We start from the raw sequence: 20,940 nt of genomic DNA, 5'->3' as shown, positions 1-20,940 counted from the left end.
CCCCTGTGTGCAGGGATGGGCAGGACAGGCCGAGGGAGGTGTCTTTGTTCAGGGCTGGTTGAAGCCTGCAAGGCCACGCCGATGTCCCACTATCCCCTGGACGGGGTAGGACAGCCACGGAGCAGAGCGGGCATGGGACCCTCCGGGGGATTTCAGTCTAGCATTGGGTGTTGTTTAGGTGATGGGGCAGGGGCGGCGGGGGTGTGCATCAGGGTCCCCCTCTCTGTGAGGGAGCCCTGCCCCTTCCAGGCCCTTCTGTCCAGAGGGTGTTCCCGCCCCCAGGCTTCCTGTCCGCATAGAGGCTTCGCGTGTGAGCACAGCCTTGCCCATGGTGGCCTCCACAGGCCCCCAGTAGCACCCCAGATCTGCAGACTTGCTCTCCCACTTCCTGGAGGAGCCACGTTGCAGGGGGGGATCTGCAGGAGCAGGGGCTGCAGGCTCTGATGCGCACGTGTCTCAGAACCTGGAGAAGAGCGCTCGGAGCTGCTGGGCTGCTGGGCGGGGGCCCGCGGCAGCGGAGGCAGGGCTGCCCTGGAGGCCTCTCTCCTCCTGCACAGACTTTCTCAGGCACACCCACCCCGCAGGGTGGCCGGCCCTGTGGCTGCTCAGGAGGACCAGGGCCGGCTCCTTTAGGGGTGGGGTAGTGCACTGGCCCATTTTGGCTGCCCTCCCAGGGCGAGGAGAGGGGGTTCAGTGTTGAAGGTGGGGTCATCTGCAGGCGTTAGAGGGGGGAGCAGGGTCCCAGTCCTGGTGGGCGCTGGGCAGGCCCTGCCTGGGGTAGTGTGCTCACTCACGCTGACTGAGCTGTGCGCTGGTGAGAGCGCTGGGGATGGCCCACGCCTGGCAGGCGGGCCCTCGCCCTCCAGCTGAGCGCTGCTGGAGGGGAGAGGAGGGGAGGGGAGGTGGCAGGAACAGCCTGCACCACCCACCCACGCTGAGTCAGAGCTGGTGGAGGAGGCAGGCAAGTCAGGCGGGGGAGGCCGCCCTCTCGTGGCCTGGACCTGCCCATGCCGCCGGAGGATGGGGCTTGATTCGGCAAAGGCTGCTCCCTGGCCGGCCAAAGGAGAGCGATACCAGCTTGGGGCGGGGAGTCTATGCCCCGTGTGGAGCATGGAGGGGAGACAGGAAGGGGGCTGGCAGGGCTCCCACGCCCGGGAAGCCAGGCCCTGCAGTTTCACACCCAGACGTGGAGGGGCCTGCAGGCCTCCCTGGGACAGCTGCCCCCAGTCTTGCTGGTACTTTGTTACTGAAACTTTCCAACCTGCAGAGAACGTTCTGGTGTGCCCCAGTATCAAGCGGGGTCTCCTGTGTCTGCGTTCTCTGCCCACCCCCATGGGATCTGGGTGTGAGTTAGTCATTCTCCAACACAGTGCCAGCTGAGCTTTCCTGGTCTACCGAGCATTAGGGTGGCTTTTATTAGGTTTGGAATCCAGGTCCGAGAGAGGTGACCACCGCCACCAGCCTCACCAAGCAACCTGCCAGCATGGTCCCCACATGTCCGGCTGCCGGGGCACCAGGGGGCAGTGGCACAGCAGGGCAGCCCCATGGCCAGAGTGAGTCACACGGCCAAGCCCTGCACCAGTGCGCCGGCCGGGAGGTGTGCTCCCCCTCCGTGGGGCCGCCCAGAACTGGAGGTGAGTGCGTGCTGTCCCGTCACTGGCTCATCTGCCTCTTCTACCCACTCTCCCACCCCCAGTACATCGACGCCATCGGCAACAAGCAGGGGGAGCTGGAGAGCTACGTGTCCGATGGCTACAAGACTGCCCTCACCGAGGAGAGGAGGAGGTTCTGCTTCCTGGTGGAGAAGCAGTGTGCCGTGGCCAAGAACTCCGCCGCCTACCACTCCAAGGTGGGTGCTCACTCTGCATAGGGCTGAGCCCTTGTTGGCAGAAACGACTGCTTCCCCCGGGAGCACCGGGACGCATCCAGCCCGGAGTTGTTATGAAGCAACAGTGTGCGGAACGTCCCGTGTGTTTCAGATTTCCCCAGGGTGAGAGTTCTGGAAGGAGAGTTGCCAGGTTAAAGCTGCAGATGCTTTAAGGCTCCTGTTAGAAGTTGCCATCTGTGTTTTTGAGAGCACTTACACTAGCAGCCAACTAAGAGGGTCTCCTCCAGGGATCAAGCTCCTTGGGAGGGGCTGCAATGCCAGGGAACCCCACAGAGGCCAGCTTAGGCCCCCGGGGCCAGCGAGACCCAGAGGACACACCTCTCCTGCAGGGACAGGTAGCTTCACTGGGGCTTCTGTTCCTGTAGTCCACAGGTAGGAGCTGGGGTGGGGCCAGAGCTGTCTGCGGGAACAATCCAGAACGTTCTGCGAGTTAGGTGTGGTTAGGCAGCTCAGCCAACCAGGGAGGCCCTCGTTTGTGTCCTTTTTCCATAAAAGGCTTCTGCAGGTCAGCATCTCATACACATGCTTGATCTGACTCAGCTTCTGGTCCCCAGGCTGGAGCTGCCAAGGAGACAGATGCCCTCCCTCCGTGGAGAGGCTCCTGCTTGCCTGGGCCTGCCCAAGGGCCTGCTGCCACCACAGGTGCAAAGCAAGGACGGTGACAGGACTTTTGTCCTTTGTAGGGTCGGGGGTCGGGCCACCCCGCTGAATGGGGCTTTTCCGTCAGGTCCTGTACCCCGAGGGCTCACTGGCAGCAGGGCGGTGCTTGCTGCAGCCGCAGTTCTCCAGCAGGGCCTCCGCAGCGCCCACGCGGCCCCAGGCAGCACTGTGGCAGGCGTATGCGCCCTCTGGCGGCTGGGCCCTGTGACTGGTCAGGGAGAGCGCAGGCCCATCCGTGCCGGAAGGGCAGGAAAGCCATCCTTTTCCAGGACGCCACCATCTCCGTCTCCTGGGGGGCCTGATCGTGTGTATGCGAGACACGACAGCTAACTTTCCAGGGAGCTGGACGCCAGCCCCCTGGTAGGTTTAAAAGAGGCACAAGCCCCCCGGGCTGGGGCACCGGAGCACGAAGGCAGGACCACCCCAGCCTATTCCCAGCAGCAGGCGCCCGGCATTTCCCTGTGCCCAACAGCAACAGGGCCGTCATCAGGGTGGGAGCCCTGGGCTGCGGTGCCCTGATCCTGGGTTGTCCCTGTTAGTACAGGGTCTCTGCTGACCCGCTTTCTCACCACCAGCCCAGACCCATCAACTATTTCTCTCAACCAGGAGCCAGTTAGTAAATATCTCATTTTGGCTGTTGCACGGAGAAGTGGCCACAGATGGGTAAACCAACGGACGTGGCTGTGTTCCAGTCAAACCTTGTTCACAGACGAGCAGCCAGCCCTCGGGCGGTTGTTTGTTGGCCCCTGGTTTAAACCAGCAGGTGGTAGAGGGGGCCACGGCCTGCTCCAAAGGGCTGTTTGTCCAGCAGCCTCCAGTTTCCCCATGTGGGCGCCACCTCCCTGCCCCAGACACAGGTCAAAAGAAGTGGGAAGAGAGACTTCCCTGGCGGTCCAGTGGTTAAGACACGGCGCTTCCATTGCAGGGGGCACAGGTTCGATCCCCGGTCAGGGAACTAAGATCCCGCATGCCGCACAGCACTGCCAAAAAATAGGGGGGAAAGAAAAAAGTGGGAAGATAAGTGAGGAGAGACAGTGAGGGCCACTGGACAGACCCTTCCGAGGTCCTGGAGACCATGGCTGCCCCAAGCTGGGGCGCAGCTCCACCCAGGGGGGTTCTGGGGTCTGCAGTGGAACATGGGTTGTGTCACCTGTTGCAGGTAGGGTAGCCCACTTTGGTCAGAGGGCCAGGAGAGGGGGAGGGCACAGCTGTACCCCAGGCCCTGAGTGTGTCCATGTCGTGGACACAGGGCCCCTGAACGGGCTGCAGGGAACCTCAGGCTGGTGTCTCACTTCTGGCTGTACCCCCATCCTGGGGCCCTGGTCAGGCCTGTGGCTTCCTCATCCTTTGTCAGGCCCTGTGCTCTTCTGGCTAGCTGTGTCCTGGGCAAGCCGTGGTGCACGCTGGAGGGACAGCTGGGCTTGCGGGCCCCTGGGTGGCGCCCTGATCGTAGCTGGGCTTTGGGCAGCTCTGTCCCTTCCCCACGGTCCCCTCTGTCCCTGTGAGGTCTCCTGGCCCTCAAGTCTGCCCAAGTGGCGCCCTTCCTAGTATCTCATGGTTTGCCCACAAAGGGCCTTTCTGTTCCGTGGCTGACCACTTGAGCACCTGTCCATTTCAGCTCCCTCGGGCCCCTGGGGAGGCCCCACCCTGATCAGGCCTTGGTTTGATCTCATTCCTGGGGGTCCCTCGACTGCACAGCTCAGTGCATCATATCAGCCCCTTTCCCAGGTCGGGGGTCAGGGACTTACAGGTGGCTCATCTGGCTGTAAGGCACCCCACCTGGCGAAGAGCAGCCCTAGCCAGGTGTGCCCCTCCCGGGGTGGGTGTGTCTCTTTAGAAGCCTCCCAGTGCCAGGCGGGAGCCAGGGGGCTGCATCAGTGAGGTCGGCAGCAGGCCCTGGCCTCCCCCAGCCCCGCGGGCAGGCTACAGGAGCCTGCGGCTGGCCCTCATTGCCACCCTGTTTGGCTTTCTCCGCTTCAGGGCAAGGAGCTGCTGGCGCAGAAGCTGCCGCTATGGCAGCAGGCCTGTGCCGACCCCAACAAGATCCCAGACCGCGCTGTGCAGCTGATGCAGCAGATGGCCAGCAGCAACGGGTCTATACTCCCCAGCGGCCTGTCGGCCTCCAAGTCCAACCTGGTCATCTCAGACCCCATTCCGGGGGCCAAGCCCCTGCCGGTGCCCCCTGAGCTGGCCCCGTTTGTGGGGGTAAGTCCTTGCTCTGGAAAGCTTTATGGGGGCGTGGGGGGATGGCCCCCCTTGGCACCAACGGTTGGCATCCCATGGCAGCTGGGGCGCACCCCTGCTGGGAGCAAGGGGTTCTCCACGCTGGCCTTACCTGGGCCGGGCCCTCCTGCCACACCGCCCCCATGCCGCCTCTTCCCGACAGCGGCTGTCTGCCCAGGAGAACACGCCTGTCATGAATGGCGTCTCGGGCCCAGACAACGAGGACTACAACCCCTGGGCTGACCGCAAGGCCGCCCAGCCCAAGTCCACGTCTCCTCCGCAGTCTCAGAGCAAGCTGAGCGACTCCTACTCCAACACGCTTCCTGTGCGCAAGAGCGTGGCCCCCAAGAACAGCTACGCCACCAGTAAGAGCTCCGCTGGGGCCCCGGCCCTGCCCCGCCAGCAGTAGTAGCATCACACCTGAGGGGAGGCTGGGGAGGTCCGGAGGCTCGCGAGTGTGCATGCCTGTGTGCAGCACCCTGGGGACCCCTTTGAGATTGCCTTCCTGCACCCTTGGTCTTGGCCAGGCTCCCCCATTAAGTGAACATGATAGGGTGGGGCAGTGTGGGAACGCCAGCAGCTCAGCTAGTGACAGGAGCAGGTGGATGACGCTGGGGAGGGCTCTGCTGGCCGTGGCACAGTTTCCCGCCCTGTCGTGTCTGCCGTGGTCGGCACTCTCCCTCCTGCAGCCCCACCGGTGGCCTCGGCCCGTGAGGGTCTCCTGATTAGCAGATGGGAAAACTGAGGCTCAGGCCCAGAGAATTGCCCCTGCTGATGAGTGGCAGGTCAGAGGCTGAATCCACACGCACCCCAGCTCCCAGGTCCTTCCAGAGTCTGAGCCAAACAGCCCTGGAGGCCTGGTAGTCGTCCGTCAGGATGGACAGTCCACCTCCAGGCCCACCTGGGGCCTCCTAGCATCTCACCATCGGGCAGCTGAGCTGACGGGGGGGTGACCGTGCCCTTACCCGCTCGGGGCAGAGATCCCCCTCACACCTGCCCTGTCGTCCCGGCAGCCGAGAACAAGACCCTGCCCCGCTCGAGCTCCATGGCAGCTGGTCTGGAGCGCAATGGCCGCATGCGGGTGAAGGCCATTTTCTCCCACGCGGCTGGGGACAACAGCACCCTACTGAGCTTCAAGGAGGGCGACTTCATCACCCTGCTGGTGCCCGAGGCCCGTGACGGCTGGCACTACGGCGAGAGTGAGAAGACCAAGATGTGAGTCCCGTGCGGGCAGCGGGGGCGGCGGCCTCACGACCTGGTCTGCAGACGTCCTGACTCTGGGCTCTGGGTCCTTTGAACCGATGATCCAGGTCCCACGCTTCTGTTGGGAGGGAGAGATGTAGCCGAGGGCCCCCCACCGTCCCTCACTTCCACATCCCCTGACTTGGCCTATCACCCCACGTGTGCCCTCCCCGTCAGCAGAGGCCAGCCTCCCACCCCAGAGCCTTTCTGTGCATGTGAGCAGCCCTCGTGCTGGGGTTCTAGAAGTGGCCTTGAGCCGGATGGACCGCGCCTTCACGGCTTAATTGAACGCCTGTTGCCAAGAGGCTGTGCTAACGCCTGGCTCTTGCTCAGCCAGGGGCCGCCCAGGTCAGGGGCTGTCCCCTCCCACTGCCACCGCCACCACCGTTGTCTGCATGCGTCTGTCCCCGGGGTGAGAGACCCCTGCCCCAGGACAGAAGCAGCCTGCCTTAGCCGGGAGGGAGAGGCTGCGCTGAGCTTGGCTCTGGCCCACTGGCAGCCGCCACCCTTGAGAGGCAACTCTGAGGAGCAGGGGCGCCTCCAGAGCACCCGCATCCCCAGCACCACGCCTGCCTCCCCCAGGCAGCCTCTCATGTTGGTGCCGTGGTTCTGTGTGGCCACTTGGGGCTGAGGCCCTGCCCAGCTGGGCCACGTGGCAGGAAACCAGCCCTGTTTGTTGAAGAAGTAAGAGCCCTGCCTGGGTTCTGGCACCTTCGCTCACCCCCAGCCTTGCTCCTGTCCGGAGCAGGGCAGTTCCGAGCTGGATGCACACCCCGCATGGGTACTGGGGTCTCCTGGTCTCCCTGGAGCGTGCACACAGGTGCATCCAGGCCGGGGAATGGGTGGGACTTGGCGCCGGAACGCAGAGGCCCCGGCACACTCTGACAGGGTCTGCTCTTCCAGGCGGGGCTGGTTTCCCTTCTCCTATACCCGGGTCCTGGACGGTGACGGCGGTGACAGATTGCACATGAGGTGAGCATGCCGACGGGGGCAGGTGGCCCGTAGCTCTGGGGAGGGGCTGCGCGTTTGAGGCCCTAGGGTGCAGGGGTGCGGAGGTGTTCTGAGGACGGCGTCTGAGAGTCCCGGGGGTCGCTGGCAGCTGTGGGGGGCAGGGTGGGGGCCCCGTGAGCCCCCCAGGTCCCTCTGGCCCTCGGGAGAGCAGGAGACTCGCTGCCGGAGCCAGCAAGGGGCTGAGCAGCTGCCGTAGGGCTCGGCTCCCCTCCCGCCTGCACGCTTTACACCCTGCTCCTAGGAGGGGGCTGGCCCACCGGGGCAGCGTGGCTGCACCCCAGGCCATGGAGAGCAGCCTCTCGTTCCGCCTTCTTTGGGGGGCCCGGTGAGGTGGGGGGCCCGTGGGGGCCGGGCTGGGCCCAAGCTGACGGCCCTGCGCCCCATCCCCACAGCCTGCAGCAGGGCAAGAGCAGCAGCACGGGCAACCTCCTGGACAAGGAAGACCTGGCCCTCCCGCCCCCCGACTATGGCACATCCTCCCGGGCCTTCCCCGCCCAGACGGCCGGCACTTTCAAGCAGAGGCCCTACAGCGTGGCCGTGCCTGCCTTCTCCCAGGTGAGTTGGGGGCCTTGGCAGGGGCCGTTGATGGGTGGGCTCGGCCGCAGCCCTGTGTTGGCACCTCCACCGGAAGGCCATGGGCTTGGGGGTTTGGGCCTGGCATCTGCACCCCTGCTGTGGCCACCTCAGGGGACACAGCCCGACGTCCTCTGTAGTCTCAGGGCTCTAGGGAAGGCACGGCGGCCCCTCTGCCTGCCCTTCCCTCGGGCTGGGGTGCTGCCGGCCTTGAGACTGCTCTGGACGCTGCCTCTCGGGAGGATCCCCTTCCCTGAGAGCCGTGGGGTTCCTGCAGTCGTGGGTCCGAGTGCAGACGAGTGCCTGCCACTTAGGGCCTGAGACGTGGCCGGAACCTTCTAGTTAGCGTGTTTCTGGGGCCCTTAGGAGGCAGGGCCGGGCACGCGTGGTCAGGCCACCTGGTACCAGGCGACCAGAGGCAGAAGACTGAGGCTTGTGTCCCCGGTGGATCTCGTGATGGATCCCCCAGTGTGCCTGGTGGTCTTGAGGTCAAGGCGCGGCTGGGGTGTGAGTGTGGACGGTGCTGCACAGCTCTGCTGGGGAAGCTCGTGGGGTGGAGGCGGCCCAGGCTTCCAGGACGTTCATCTGCTGTGGCTGCGTGGTAGGCAGGGGCCAGCAGCTCTGTTCCGGTGCCGCTCTCTAGGGCAGGGCCTTCCTCGGTTTGGTGGTTGGGGAGCCCAGGCAGAGCAGAGAGGAAGAGAAGAGAACTCAGGTTTCTCTAGGGTTTGAGCAGCCAGAGAGTTGACCCAACAGCTGGGGCTCCCATGTTGACAGTGTGATGTCAGAAGTGGGTGAGGCAGGGAAGGGCTCTGGGTACGTGGTGGCCGACTCTCCCTGTCCAGCTGTCCCTGTCCGGCAGCTGTCCTGTTCTCACCCACCTCTCCTTCCTGTGAGGAGGACTCAGCTGGCACATGCTGTATGAGGTGTCGAGGGTGGAGGGAGCTGTCTTCAGGGAATTGACGGTTTAGGCAGAGTGAACACGTGATTTGAGACAGTTTAAGTGGTGAGAGGGGCAAGGCCGAGGTGGTGTGGCCGGACCCTTGGATGGAACCTTTCGGATAAGGTGAGGTTGGGACCAATGGCCAGGGCAAGCAGCAGGGAGGGAGAGGCTGATCCCGCCTTGGGAGAGGTGTGGCGCCTCGGGGGGTCACAGGGCCAGGCTGTTGAGCAGTGAGACACTTCAGTCCCTCTGCAGCCTTACCCAGGCCTCAGCTGGCCTGGCCTGGAGAGGTCTGACCACTGCTTGTTGCTCTTGGTTCCTGGTTGCTGGTTTTGGTTTTGATGCTTAGAGAGCTGAGGAGGGTGTCCCCAGTACCCCTCAATGGCTTTGGGGCGGCAGCTGCTTCAGGGCCAGGAAGCTGCGGCTGGGTGTGGGGTGCTCAGGGGCCGGCACAGCCGTGCATGAGGCAGGCGTGCGGGTGACCTTTGGTGCAGCCGCCCTCCCCACGCCAGCCTCCGCCAGCCTGGCTTCCCCGACCCGGCTCCCCAGCGCCCCACCGTCAGTGGTTTCAGCCTCTGGGTTCCCCAAGAAGCCCTCACCTGCCAGGTGTTCCTACCATATGATCTGCAGGGCCTAAGAGCCATAGGGAACATGGGTGGAAGGGCGTCATCAGGTGATCTGTCTTGTGTGCGCCCGGGAGCGTGAGCTCACCGTCGGCCGCTGGCCAGATACGGAGGCATCCGGTATCCCTGTGAATTGGGGAGGTCACTGCTGAGGGGGGGAGGGGCCCTTCATGTCCTCAGCTGCAGGCAGCACCGTACACTCTGGGGTTAGGAGGGGACCCTCCCCTGCAGATCTGGCCTCACCCCCTGAACCCCAGCCCGACCTGTTTCTTCCTTTCCTCCCCAGGGTTTGGATGATTACGGGGCACGGGCCGTGAGCAGGTAAGGGATTTTGAGACTCGTCTTGGGGAGCTGTGGGTTTTGGGGAGCTGTCCCACTGGAGGCTGGAGTTGGGTGGCTTCCCTCCCAGGCCTGCCTGCTCTGTTGGGGCCTGGCTGGAGACCATGGTGTCTCAACTCTGAGTCAGTGAGCAGGGCCCAGGGTGCCTGTTCTCTGTTCTTCACCACGCTGTGCCTTCCCCCAGTCCGCTCTGTAGGGCAGGGCCCTCAGTGCAGGATGCCCTGTCCCCTGGCAGCAGCCCAGGGTCCCCAGATAACACCGAGTGGGGGAAGCAGCCCCTCCTGGAGCTGCCTTCGTGCTCCCCTTGCAGGCGGGTAGGTGGGTGGGAGCAAGTCGGGCCTGGCCCTGTGCCCAGGCCGGAGTCAGGGACCCACTGCAGCCACTACTGGGGCTCCCATTCTTTCCTGGTGGGGCCCTCGGGCTGCCCACAGCTGCAGCATGACCCCCTCACCTGGTGGTTTTGTGGCCCTGCTCTTTCCTGGCGTCCAGACCTGCTTGTCCAGACCTCGGCCAGGAGCGGGGCCCGCCCCTGGGCTTGTCTCCCCAGAACCAGCCCAGGCTGGTGCAGATGGCTCAGGGCTGCAGCCTCCTGAACCCCTGACCCGGGCTCAGCCCTTGTCCGGTCTCTGGGGGTCTCCTGTCACCACTCTCCCAGGGCCGGGTGGCCAGCCACACGGCTGGGAGGGCAGTTGCGGGGGAGGTGTGCGGCCCGGCAGCTGTCCTGTGCTTTGTTTCACAGCGGCAGTGGCACGCTGGTGTCCACAGTGTGAGGACGCTGACCCCCGGGCAGCTGCTGCTCAGAAGAGCTCCCGCCGTCCCCTGCCCCCCGCCCCGTCTGTCTGGTCGCCATCGGTTTCCTCCTCGGCTCTCGTTGGTTTCTTCCTGGGTTGTTTCTCTTTGCCACTTGCCCCTTCACCCCCGCCTTTTGGTTGGTGACCCCAGACTCTGTGATCCCCCAGGGTCCATGGTGCTGCCCCATCTCCGCTCCCTATGTTTACATGCCCCCACCCGTGTGTTGGGACCTGCCGCCGGGCGGCGCGGGCGGGGTGTCCTCGCCGCTGCTCCCCATTCGCCGTATTCATGACACGCTGTCCCTCTTTGAAGGCTCACCGTGAGCCAGGTCTAAAAAGTTTGAAGAAAAAGAAAAATCTTAAAAAAAACAAAAAAAACAAAAAAACAAAAAGATGAAAAACAGGAAAAGGACTTTTTTTTCCTGAAAAACAAAAACAGATATGCATGGACTCCGGTGTACGTACTGTTATCTCTGCATCTGACCCCCCAGCACACGCTGGCACCTGTGTCAGGAGAGGGAGGGTGCTGGGGGCTCCACGAGGCTTGTGGCCCCGGGGGCATCCTTGCAGGCCGCACCCAGAGAAGGGCTCGGGCCGAGCCGGGGGGCCTCCTGAGGAAGCTGGCCGCTCCTGTGAGGGAGGCCGCAGCCCCCAGCCCTGCCTGCCTGCCAGGCCGGGCTCCTGACCGCTTCCTTGTCCCGGACGCCGTTGGACGATGTACAGACCAGAGCGCGGCGCCAGCCTTGGGGCGCCGTGACCGTGACTGCACAGTGCACTGGCGGGGAGGGGGACCGGCCGCACTCGGACATTCCAAAGACCTCCAGAGACCACCCCCAACCCCACGTGTTCTGGAAATCATTTCTTGAACCAGCCTGTGAAGGAGTGAGGGCGGCTCTGGGCGCTACACCCCCGCACCTGCCGTCGGGGAGCAGGCAGTCCCTGCCCAGTCCTCCCTAAATGCTCTCGTCTCTCTGTGTGTCTTGGTGACTTCAGAAACAGACATGCTGGACTGAGTGGCTACTGGTATTGCCTCTTCATGCCTTGAATCTGGGAAGTGAGCGAGGGCGCAGCCGCTCCGCCCTTCCCGCCACGGGAGCCCCCGTGAAGCTGTGGACGCTCCTTTTTCTGATGTGATTTAGCAAAACCCTCCCGCCCCCTCCCGTGGACTAGGACATGGCTGGTAGCATTTGTGAGAGAAGCAGCTCAAGACGCAGACAGACCCTGTTTTATAATTAAGGAAAAAACAAAGCCAGAACATGGACCTTTGTAAAAAGAGCCTTCTATGTTGGTGTTCTAATTTTGCTAAAAGATCTCAAATCCAGGGGATTCCATGCTCAATGGATGAATGTAGACACAAATCCGCAAAACTTGTATGAAGATGTAAAGTGCTGAAAATATTTTTCCTGTTTCCTTTCGTCTTTTTTTTTTTTTTAATCTGAATTGTGCCCTGTACTGCAGTTGTTTGAATAAAAGTTTTATTTATTGCATCGAGTTGGGTGTGGCGCCTCCTTCCAGCCCCTCTGCGTGTGTCCGGGCCACGTGCAAAGCCTGGCCTCCTCGCCGACAGAATAACCAAGGTGCAGAGAGTGCCAGGCCATACTGCTCTCCCTGGGGGCACCTGGGGAGGCCCGCACCCTGGGTGAGAGCCACGTGGGCCTGATCCAGGGACGCCCTGCTTGAGCTGATGTGCTCCTTGGAGCTTCCTCCCTGCAGACCCCTCCCTGGGGGCTGGAGAGCCAGCTCTGCCCTGTGGCTGGTGGCACATGCTCCTGGCAGCATACGCTAGCTGCCAGGCGTCCCCCCATCCTCCATCTGGCTTATGTCCCCTCGGAGTCCTCAGACCTCACTCCCACCTGCTCCACATGCACCAACTGAGCCCTGTGTTTCCTTGCAGTGCCGATGTGGAAGTGGCCAGATTTTGAGCGGCCCCTGACTAGAGTTAGTAAGTTGCCCTGGTTTTCTTATGCTGGGGTCCGAGGGTCTGCTGAGCCTGCGTCTGCTCTCGGCTCCGGGTCTTTGCTTCCCTGGACTCTCCTTGGGCTCTCGGATTTCCTCCCTCTGGAAGCTTGCGGGTCTGGCCTGGCCCTCTGTCTGGGTTCCCTGTTGCTTCTGCTGGGTGCTTTGGCCATAACCGGGGTGAAGCCTGGTGATCAGCTGCGAGGCTGGCTTTGGGCTTCTTTGGCTGAGTGCCCCTCAGACCGGTCCCTGGGCGTGGGTCTGAGCCCGGCCTGGCTGGCTCCTGGGTTGGTGAGTATCACAGTCCCTCGAGGGCTGGGGAGACCAGGATGGGTCTGGGGATAGCACCATGGCCTGTGCCCAGGTGAGAGTCACAGGCACACGAGAGCGGCCGCATGCATCTGCCCCGCAGGGGATGAGCAGATGCAGTGGCTCCGTTCTGCCCAGGCTCACCTGCTGTCTGCCCTGACATGGCTCCAAGGGGCTACTCCAGGCTTTCCAGAGCAGGCCCTGGTGGCCTCCTCCAACTCCCAACTGGTGATGATCCCTTCCCCTGTGCCCTTGGAAAGCAAGCGCCAGCGGCTGGGGTTGGGGGGATGCAGGGGGAGCCCACTGCTCTGGGCTCCTGTGCCTGGGTCTGGGCAGCACTGCTGCCCCTCTGCCTCACCCCAGCCCTGTCACTGAGAAGTCTGCTGCGTGAAGCTGGCACATGGACCCTTTACATAGATGGTCATCCCTTCACCTCTGTGGGTGTCACGGCGATGCCATCCTCCCTGTGGGCAGCCAGACCACTCCAGCAAGTCCTGGACTCTCCCTCTCCCTCCTTCGCTGCCTTTCTTGTTTTTTTGTGTGTGTGTTTGTTTGTTCGTTTAGGCCGCACTGCGCGACTTGTGGGATCTTAGTTCCCTGACCAGGGATCAAATCCGGGCCCCCAGCAGTGGAAGCAAAGAGCCCTAACCACTGGACTGCCAGGGTTTTTTATCTATATATATGTTTGGGGTTTTTTTCCTGCCTTTCTCTTGATGAGCTGCAGTATGAGTTCTGGAAAACTCTAGAGACAAGTGTTCCTGAAATTGGGGATGGGAGAAATGACTTTGACCCTGGCTCAGCAGCGGGTGACCTGGGCCACTCTCCTCCCCTGCATCTGTCCCTCTTCTTCCGAGATGCTTTGAGACACCTGCATCTCCCACCCCCACCTCTACTGCCCTCGTGGTCCGTCTGAGCTGGTGGAGCCCAGCTGATCTCACCCACTGGAGGTACTGGAAGGGGGTGAAGGCTCAGGGAGGCTCATATGGCCTCTGCCTAGAACCCCCAGGGCAGAACCCCAGGGGCACGGCGGGCGGGGGTGCACTCATCCCTGGGAGCACACAGCACGGTGGCCGCAGGGTCTGCCTGTCCTGATGATTCTACCAGGGGCGGAGGTGTCACAAGCCACCTCTGGTTGGTTGAGGGACGTTGCTCCGCTTTGCCAGAGCTCACAGCCCTGGGAGGAGGGCTGGGGACGAGAACGACTCAAGTCCAGAAGGGCTGACGTTCTGAAGTTGTGCCACGTTTTAAGAGGAAAAGGTGGAGAAAGTTGAAATCTATGCTGTGACTGCTCTTCGCTCCTTCTCTGCTCCGGAGTCACCACAGGACACAAGCCACGCTTCGTGCTGACCGGGCTGTTCTCAGAATCACCACCTTTCTTACTCAAGAAGTGGATTCAGAAGATAACTGAAGGTGATGCCACCAAATCCGCAGTGACGGATGTTTCGTGAGCCTGGACCCGAATGCTGCTTGGCTGCAGGAGTCCCACCTTGTCAGGCTGTGAGGGTCTGCAGAGGACTGGGTGGTGGGGACAGCCATGCCTGGCGGGGGGCCTGGCTCGTGCCTGCCTTCACCACGCCCAGGACTTCAGGCCTGCCCCCCGGAGGGTGCAAATCCATGCTGTATAAAAGCTACCGGTTGTCCCTGTGTCCCTGCTCAGGAGGGGGACAGCGCCCAGCCCCCAGTCCTCCACCTGAGTGCCTGGTGGCCCTGCCTGGGGAGGGGCCCTGGCATCCTGACAGCACTGACCCTCGCGTACTCCAGCGTCTCCCATTTGGGTCAAGAAGAGCTTGTTCTGTGTCTGCGTGGTCCGCTGTTGATTGGCCCCGGCGTCCACCCCTGGGCAGTGACGGACGTCTGCAGGACAGCAGGATCGGCAGTGTCTCAGGTCCAAATCTTGTCATGTTTTGTCATCCCAGTGTTGACCCAAGTCCCTCACCTGGGGTCACTCAGATGCCCTCCCCGGGGGGTAGCTCTTAAGCCTGTTCTTTCACAGAACATCCCAGAAGGTGGTGAGCACCCAAGGGGGCCTCACACTTCCTCTGATGCTGAAGGGTGGGAGTGTCCCACCCAGGGGTCTCTGGTTGGGGCTGCAGGAGGGAGTCGCTCCAGAGGTCTGGAGTGATTACGGCTGCCACCTGCTTCCTCAGAACCTGCAGTGTGGACAGCACATGCTTCTTCCGTGGTCACGCTGTTTTCCGGGGAGGAGAAGAGGACGGTGTGGGTCAGAGGCCAGACACCCTCTTCAGGGAGGTCTTCCTGGTTCAGGTGGCAGTGTGGGTTTGCCACTGACCCCTTTTTTTTTTTTTTTTTTTTTTTTTTTTGCTGTAAGCAGGCCTCTCACTGTTGTGGCCTCTCCCGTTGCGGAGCACAGGCTCCGGACGCGCAGGCTCAGCGGCCATGGCTCACGGGCCCAGCCGCTCCACGGCATGTGGGATCTTCCCGGACCGGGGCATGAACCCGCGTCCCCTGCATCGGCAGGCGGACTCTCAACCACTGCGCCACCAGGGAAGCCCTGACCCCCTTTTTTTAAATTGAAGTATAGTTGATTTACAGTGTTGTGTTAATTTCTGTCATATAGCAAAGTGATTGTTATACCCATATATACATTCTTTTTTATATTCTTATCCATTACGGATTATCACAGGATACACTGAATAGAATTCCCTGTGATATACGGTAGGACCTTGTTGTCTATCCATTCTATATATAATAGTTTTCATTTGCTAATCCCAAACTGCCAACCCACCCCTCTTCCTCCTTGGCAACCACAAGTCTGTTCTCTATGTCTGTGAGTCTGTTTTGTAGATTAAGTTCATTTATATAATTTTTTTTAGATTTTACATATAAGTGATATCATATGCTATTTGTCGTTCTTCACTTCGTATGAGAATCTCTAGGTCTATTCATGTTGCTGCAAATGGCATTATTTCATTCTTTTTTATGGCTTAGTAATATTCCATTGTGTATATACCACATCTTCTTTATTCATTTATCTGTCAGTGGACATTTAGGTTGTTTCCGTGTTTTGGCTAGTGTGAATAGTGCTGCTGTGAACATAGGGGTGCATGTATCTTTTTGAATTATAGTTTCATCTGGATCACATGGCAACTCTAGTTTTGGGGGGAACCTCCATACTGTTTTCCATAGTGCCTGCACCAATCTCCCACCAACAGTGTAGGGAAGTTCCCTTTTGTAGACTTCTTAATGATGGCCATTCTGACCAGTGTGAGGTGGTACCTCATTGTGGTTTTGATTTGCATTTCTCTAATAATTAGCAATGTTGAACATCTTTTCATGTGCCTGTTGGCCATCTGTATGTCTTCTTTGGACAAATGTCTAGATAGCTCTTCTGCCCATTTTTTGATTGGGTTCTTTGGTTTTTTTGTTGTTGAGAGGTATGAGCTGTTTGTATATTTTGGAAATTAAGCCCTTGTCAGTCGCATCATTTGCAAGTATCTTCTCCCAATCTGTAGGTCGTCTTTTTGTTTGTTTACGGTTTCCTTTGCTGTGCAAAAGCTTGTAAGTTTGATTAGGTCCCATTGGTTTATTTTTGCTTTTGTTTTTATTGCCTTGGGAGACTGACCTAAGAAAATATTGGTACGATTTATGTCAGAGAATGTTTTGCCTATGTTTTCTTCTAGGAGTTTTATGGTGTCATGTCTTACATTTAAGTCTATAAGCCATTTTGAGTTTATTTTTGTATATGGTTTGAGGGTGTGTTGTAACTTCGTTGATTTACACGTGGCTGGTCACTGACCCTTTCTGATGAGAATGTAGGTGCGTCAGGACACACCTGGCTGGAACTCCCTTTAGCCCCTGGCTCTGGTCAGCACAGGCGCCATCCTCCCTTTCTCTGGGTCCCTTCCCCTGCTGGGTCCCTGACTCTGGATGGACAAACCTGCCCCATTTCTAGCCCCACAAGACCCCGCACCATGACCCTGGCTGCAGACCTCCAAGGGCATGGAGCCCTCCTCTAAGACCAGAGTCCAGTCAAGGCGGCCGCCACCATGGCTGCCCTGCATCCTCCATCCCGGGGCAGAGGACGCTGGTCACAGCAGAACCTCTAGGCCGCCCCTACCTGGGGCCAGTGGGGCCGAAGCACATCTGCTCAGACCCAAGCCTGGGAGGCCAGAGAGGACCTGAATGAGGGAGACTGAGGCCCCGCCAGCTGGAAGGGCCTTTCATCAGGTGCAGATGTTCCGAGGCAGGGGCGGAATGGCTGCAGGTGCTGCCAACTGTCAGGCAGCACCTTGGAGACACAGAAGCCACACAGTGCTCCATCAGTCTCCTCTCACTAGTTCATCCTTTGAACAACTGAGTCCAAAGTGCCTCAGTGTCTTAGAAAATGCCAGGTCCTCAGGCAAACACAGAGTTGCCCACCCCACGTTCTATCTTCCTGGGCACCTGGACAGAGCGCTCACCCAGCTCCTGTGGACGCCCAGCCACGTCAGAGGCCACTCCTGCCCCAGGTAACGGCTCCCGTTCAGGCCGAGCCCTCTGTGTCCCACGTGCCATCGTGCTGTCACCCTTGGGACTGACGTCCCCTGGGCTGCTCTCCTGTGCCGTCCCCGCCTGGGCAGGTCCTCGGAGCCCACCGAACCCAAGGAGGAGAGGCCTCCGTGAGCACGAGGCCAGGTGCCAGCCCCACCCTGCACTCATCTCGTTCCATCTCAGCCCCTTGTCTGGTGCATCCGTCTGTGTCCGTCAGCCGCGGCCTCGGCACTCAGGGACGGGCAGGGCTCCTCTCTGAGGAGGCGGTCAGCCCCTCCGCAGGGGCTGCGGGCGTCCACTCCTGCCAGCCCCCTTGCCGCTGGGGTGCCTGCGCCTCGTGTCTGTCGTGTCGGCATGGGGCGGGCCACTCTCTGGGTCCCCAGGATGCATGGGCTGGGCTTGTGTGCTCTGCTGAGCTGTGGCTCTATGTGTCAACAGCTGTGTCCTTGCAGACGGGCTCAGCCGCTACTCTCGGGCAGGTGGCGGGGAGGTGCTTGGCCTTGGGGGGCGGCGCACGGAGCTCGGGTGCAGCTTATGTGGGGCTGCCTCAGGTTGCAGAGAAAGGACCGGGGCTGATGTGGAGGGCCCCCCCATGCCCACCCACCCTGCCTTTGGGAGGGTTGACGGTTCGAGGTGGGGCACCTGGGGGCGGTGAGCAGAGGATGGCGTGCTGGGGCTCAGCTGGCCTTGCGGACAGCACCCCTTTCTGGCTCTCCCCCGCGGCCTCTGCCACCCCCGGGCCCTGAGCTCAGAGGCTGGGCCGTCGGGGTCCAGGTGGGTGCCGTCTGTGGCCGCAGGACGGCACTCAGCACCCCTCCCGAAAACCACTAAAACCACTCTTCTCTCCTCTTCTCAGGAATCCCTTCGCCAGCGTCCAGCTGAAGCCGACGGTGACCAATGACAGGTCTGCCCCGCTCCTCAGCTGACGGCCACGTCTGCACCCACTGCCCGTGGGGCCCCTCCTCCCCCACCCTGACCTGTAACCTGTTTTGTTACAATCTGCTTGCTCCCCATTTAGAGAATTCTCTCCTTCCAAGCCCTTCTGCCCCCACCTCAGTCTGGCCTGGGCTGGACCCCGGCTGTTCCTATAGGGTCAGGAGGTGGCGTGGCCGTGGCCAAGGAGAATGAGGGGGGCTGGCCCCTGGAGCGGGGGACCTGCTGCCTGGGCTGTGCGGCCAACCTTTTGGATCAGGCCCATCTGTTGTGTGGGCCAGGGAGCCCCCAGGGTGCAGGGAGGGCCGTCGCATCAGCTTGTAAAGGGGAGCCCCTGTCTGGTCAGTAACGAGGCTGCCCACCTGTACGTGCCTGCAGCAGCGTGCAGGGGCGAGGGCCTGCCCCCCTTCCTTGGATCTGTTACGAGCACAACTTCCTGGCAGACCCTTTATTGGGGATTTGCTGATTCTCCCCCCTCCCACTGGCAGTTTTGTGGGCCTCTCTGTCCCAGTTTCTCCCTGCCCACACCCTAACTCCCATCCAGAACTGGCTGCAGGGCCCCCGGCTCTCCTCCCTGTCCCCAGGGTGGTCGGGGCTGTGGCCTGGCTCCCCAAGCTGTGTGCCATTGAGGGGGTCCTGCCCCAGGATTCCTGGGTGGGCCCCCTCAATGCTCTGGCTGTTTCCATATTTCAGCTGAAATATAAGATTTTAGAAACTTTATCGGATCCATGCTGTTTGACATTTGAGGCTGAAATACAGCCGTGCCAACCACGTTGGTGACAGCAGTCCTTACCTCAGGAGATGTTCTGGGCAGCGTTCGCTTGCTCCTCCCAGACCCTCCCAGGAGGGGCTCTGCCCACAGCCCAGAACACGAAGCACAGGGGGCGGGACCCCAGAGGCTCTCACCTTGCAGAAGCTGGAGGCAGGCCGGGTGGGGCGAGGCAGGGTCCCAGGGCAGATGTTTGCGGTGGAGGGGCGCAGAGGCCCCACCTCCTCACAACCCGCCTTGCTCCCAGCTCACCGCCCCCTCACCCGGCCTCCCCGTGCTGAGGGACAGGGGTGACCCCTGGAGAGGCAGGAGGAAGAGCTTCCCGGAGAGGTCCCCTCTCACCCTTACCTAGGCAGGGCCAGCTTCCAGGCAGGAAGTGAGGGCTGCAGGCGTCAGTCCGCTGGCCCTGTTCTGGGAAGACACCCCAACCTGGGCACCCTAGGGGCCCAAGGTCACTGTCTCCCTCCACCAAGGTGTGCCAAGGACAGCTAGAGGAAGGGGTGGTCTCCCTCCTGCATCCCCCAGTGGTCAGAAGGGACTATAGGGACCCCACCCCAGCACGGCCCATGCCCCCTCCTGCCCAAGGCTTTATCTGCAGACTCCAAAAGAAAACACACTTAGCATGAAGGCTTTTTTCCTTAGCTTTGATTTCTCTTAAAAAACAGACAAGAAAGGAACAAGACGATCATTGTACCAGCATCATAAGCCTCAAATAAACAAAAAACAAACTCAAAACAAGTCCCCACCCACACCCCAAAAGCAACAATAAATTTTACGTCTCTTTGGCAACAATAACTTAAAAGCATCCCCCTTCCCTCTGTTCCGACAACAGCGTTACAAAAATACCCCCTGTGCTGCCCTGCCCCAGCCTCCCTCCCAGCTCCACCCCTTCCCACTGTCTCCATCCTTGTGGTAGGAACCCCCTGACACTGACCGTGGGGGGCAGCCCCCACTTTCCTTTGGCAGCTGGGCCCTACCTTACAGAGGGGAGCCACAGGCACCTCTAGACGGGCTGAAGCAGCAGGACTGCGACCTGAAAGCCCCCCCATCTTTTGGGCTGCCCACCTCAGTCCCCTCGCAGGGCTCCAGTGGGACCCAGGCAGAAGCCGGCCCAGACCCTGTGGGGGAGGGAGAGCTTACGGTCTGATTCAGTGAAGGGGAAACAGCCACAGACTTGGAGCGGGGACACACGAGCCTGGTGTCCTCCTCTTGCACTGAGCAAACCCTGAACCGGCAGAAGGAGCAAAGGGGGCAGGGAGAGGCCGTCCTAGGAGGCCTGTACCTGCCCTCTCACCTGGGGTGAGGACACAGCAGCCTGCAACACACCACAGGAACCTGTGGGCAGGGCGTGCGAGGGCCCCTGGCCTCAGAGGCCAAGCAGTCTTGACAGCGGGGGGGCCGGGGGGAGGGGGCAGCTTCAGGGTGAGGGGCGGCTGTAGGGCATCCCTAGGGCCTAGCAGCAAACCCAAGTGTCTGTCCAGGACAAATCCTGCCCCCGGGGCAGCACGGGGCTGGTGTGCACAGATGCTCTAATGTCCAGCGCCAGAGAGGGGCCTCTCGTCCTACCCTGCTCCTCCAGGGTGCTGCGTGGGGCACCGAAGCGCCTGGACGCCACTGCTGACCACTGCCAGGATGCAAGTCCCCACCACTCTTGGTCACCATCCTCGCTGCTGCCGGGAAGAAAACCGGCAGGGGCTCCAAGCAGGGGCTGCCTGGGGCTCAGGCCTCTTTACAGCTGCCCCCAGCACCTGCTGTAGGACCTGGCAAACATGTTTAGGGAGACACTGGGGCCACAGGGACTCCTGAGAGCACCCTTCCCTCCAAGGACAGCCAGAGTCCCCTCCCCCAGACTTTCACCTGGCCTCAATCCCTGGCTTAGGGGCCACTGAGCAGCTGGGGCTGCAGCAGGCCTGCCTGCCTACCTAGGTAGGAGCCAGACGATTATCCTTCCCACCACATCACCAGGGATCGGGCCTAACAAAGCTCAGCATCAGCCCTCTGAGTCCTCTTTTCACAGGTGGGGAAACTGAGACCTGAACAGGACTGGGCTGGCCAGGGTCACATACTTGCCTCTTGGTGACCTGCTTGCTTGTTCAGATATCCATTAAGGGCACACTGTGACACAAACAGGCCAGCAGATCCTTCCCTAAAGGCTGCAGCCACAGGCCAAGGGCCGCAAGGGAGGGGCTGGG

At 61.2% G+C, this 20,940-nt stretch overlaps 2 protein-coding genes across 8 annotated transcripts in view; one reads left to right on the top strand and one right to left on the bottom strand.

The window, feature by feature from the left end:
- The window catches only part of BAIAP2 (BAR/IMD domain containing adaptor protein 2), a gene marked incomplete at its 3' end in the record, with an annotated part of 70,270 nt that extends 52,147 nt beyond the window's left edge, over positions 1 to 18,123 (top strand). For 2 of the 7 annotated variants that reach the window (XM_079726455.1, XM_079726454.1), the window contains exons 7-14: positions 1,697 to 1,849; positions 4,529 to 4,753; positions 4,935 to 5,136; positions 5,785 to 5,986; positions 6,917 to 6,985; positions 7,417 to 7,579; positions 9,447 to 9,481; positions 10,239 to 10,647. In XM_079726455.1, the coding sequence (XP_079582581.1) occupies positions 1,697 to 1,849; positions 4,529 to 4,753; positions 4,935 to 5,136; positions 5,785 to 5,986; positions 6,917 to 6,985; positions 7,417 to 7,579; positions 9,447 to 9,481; positions 10,239 to 10,269 (1,080 nt within the window). Of the gene's footprint in view, positions 1 to 1,696; positions 1,850 to 4,528; positions 4,754 to 4,934; positions 5,137 to 5,784; positions 5,987 to 6,916; positions 6,986 to 7,416; positions 7,580 to 9,446; positions 9,482 to 10,238; positions 11,782 to 12,184; positions 12,213 to 17,902 lie in introns of those variants that run through there. The other 5 variants (XM_079726452.1, XM_079726456.1, XM_079726453.1 and 2 more) reach the window with 5 other exon arrangements.
- Positions 18,124 to 20,467: 2,344 nt separating this feature from the next.
- Positions 20,468 to 20,940, bottom strand: part of AATK (apoptosis associated tyrosine kinase) — a gene marked incomplete at both ends in the record, with an annotated part of 38,146 nt that continues 37,673 nt past the window's right edge. Inside the window, one exon of the mRNA XM_079726394.1 lies at positions 20,468 to 20,508. Within this exon, the coding sequence (XP_079582520.1) occupies positions 20,468 to 20,508 (41 nt within the window). The remainder of the gene's footprint in view (positions 20,509 to 20,940) is intronic.

This window comes from Hyperoodon ampullatus (genome assembly GCF_949752795.1).
Source record: "Hyperoodon ampullatus genome assembly, chromosome: 19".
Lineage (NCBI taxonomy): Eukaryota > Metazoa > Chordata > Mammalia > Artiodactyla > Ziphiidae > Hyperoodon > Hyperoodon ampullatus.
This window is presented reverse-complemented; position numbering and strand designations above follow the sequence as displayed.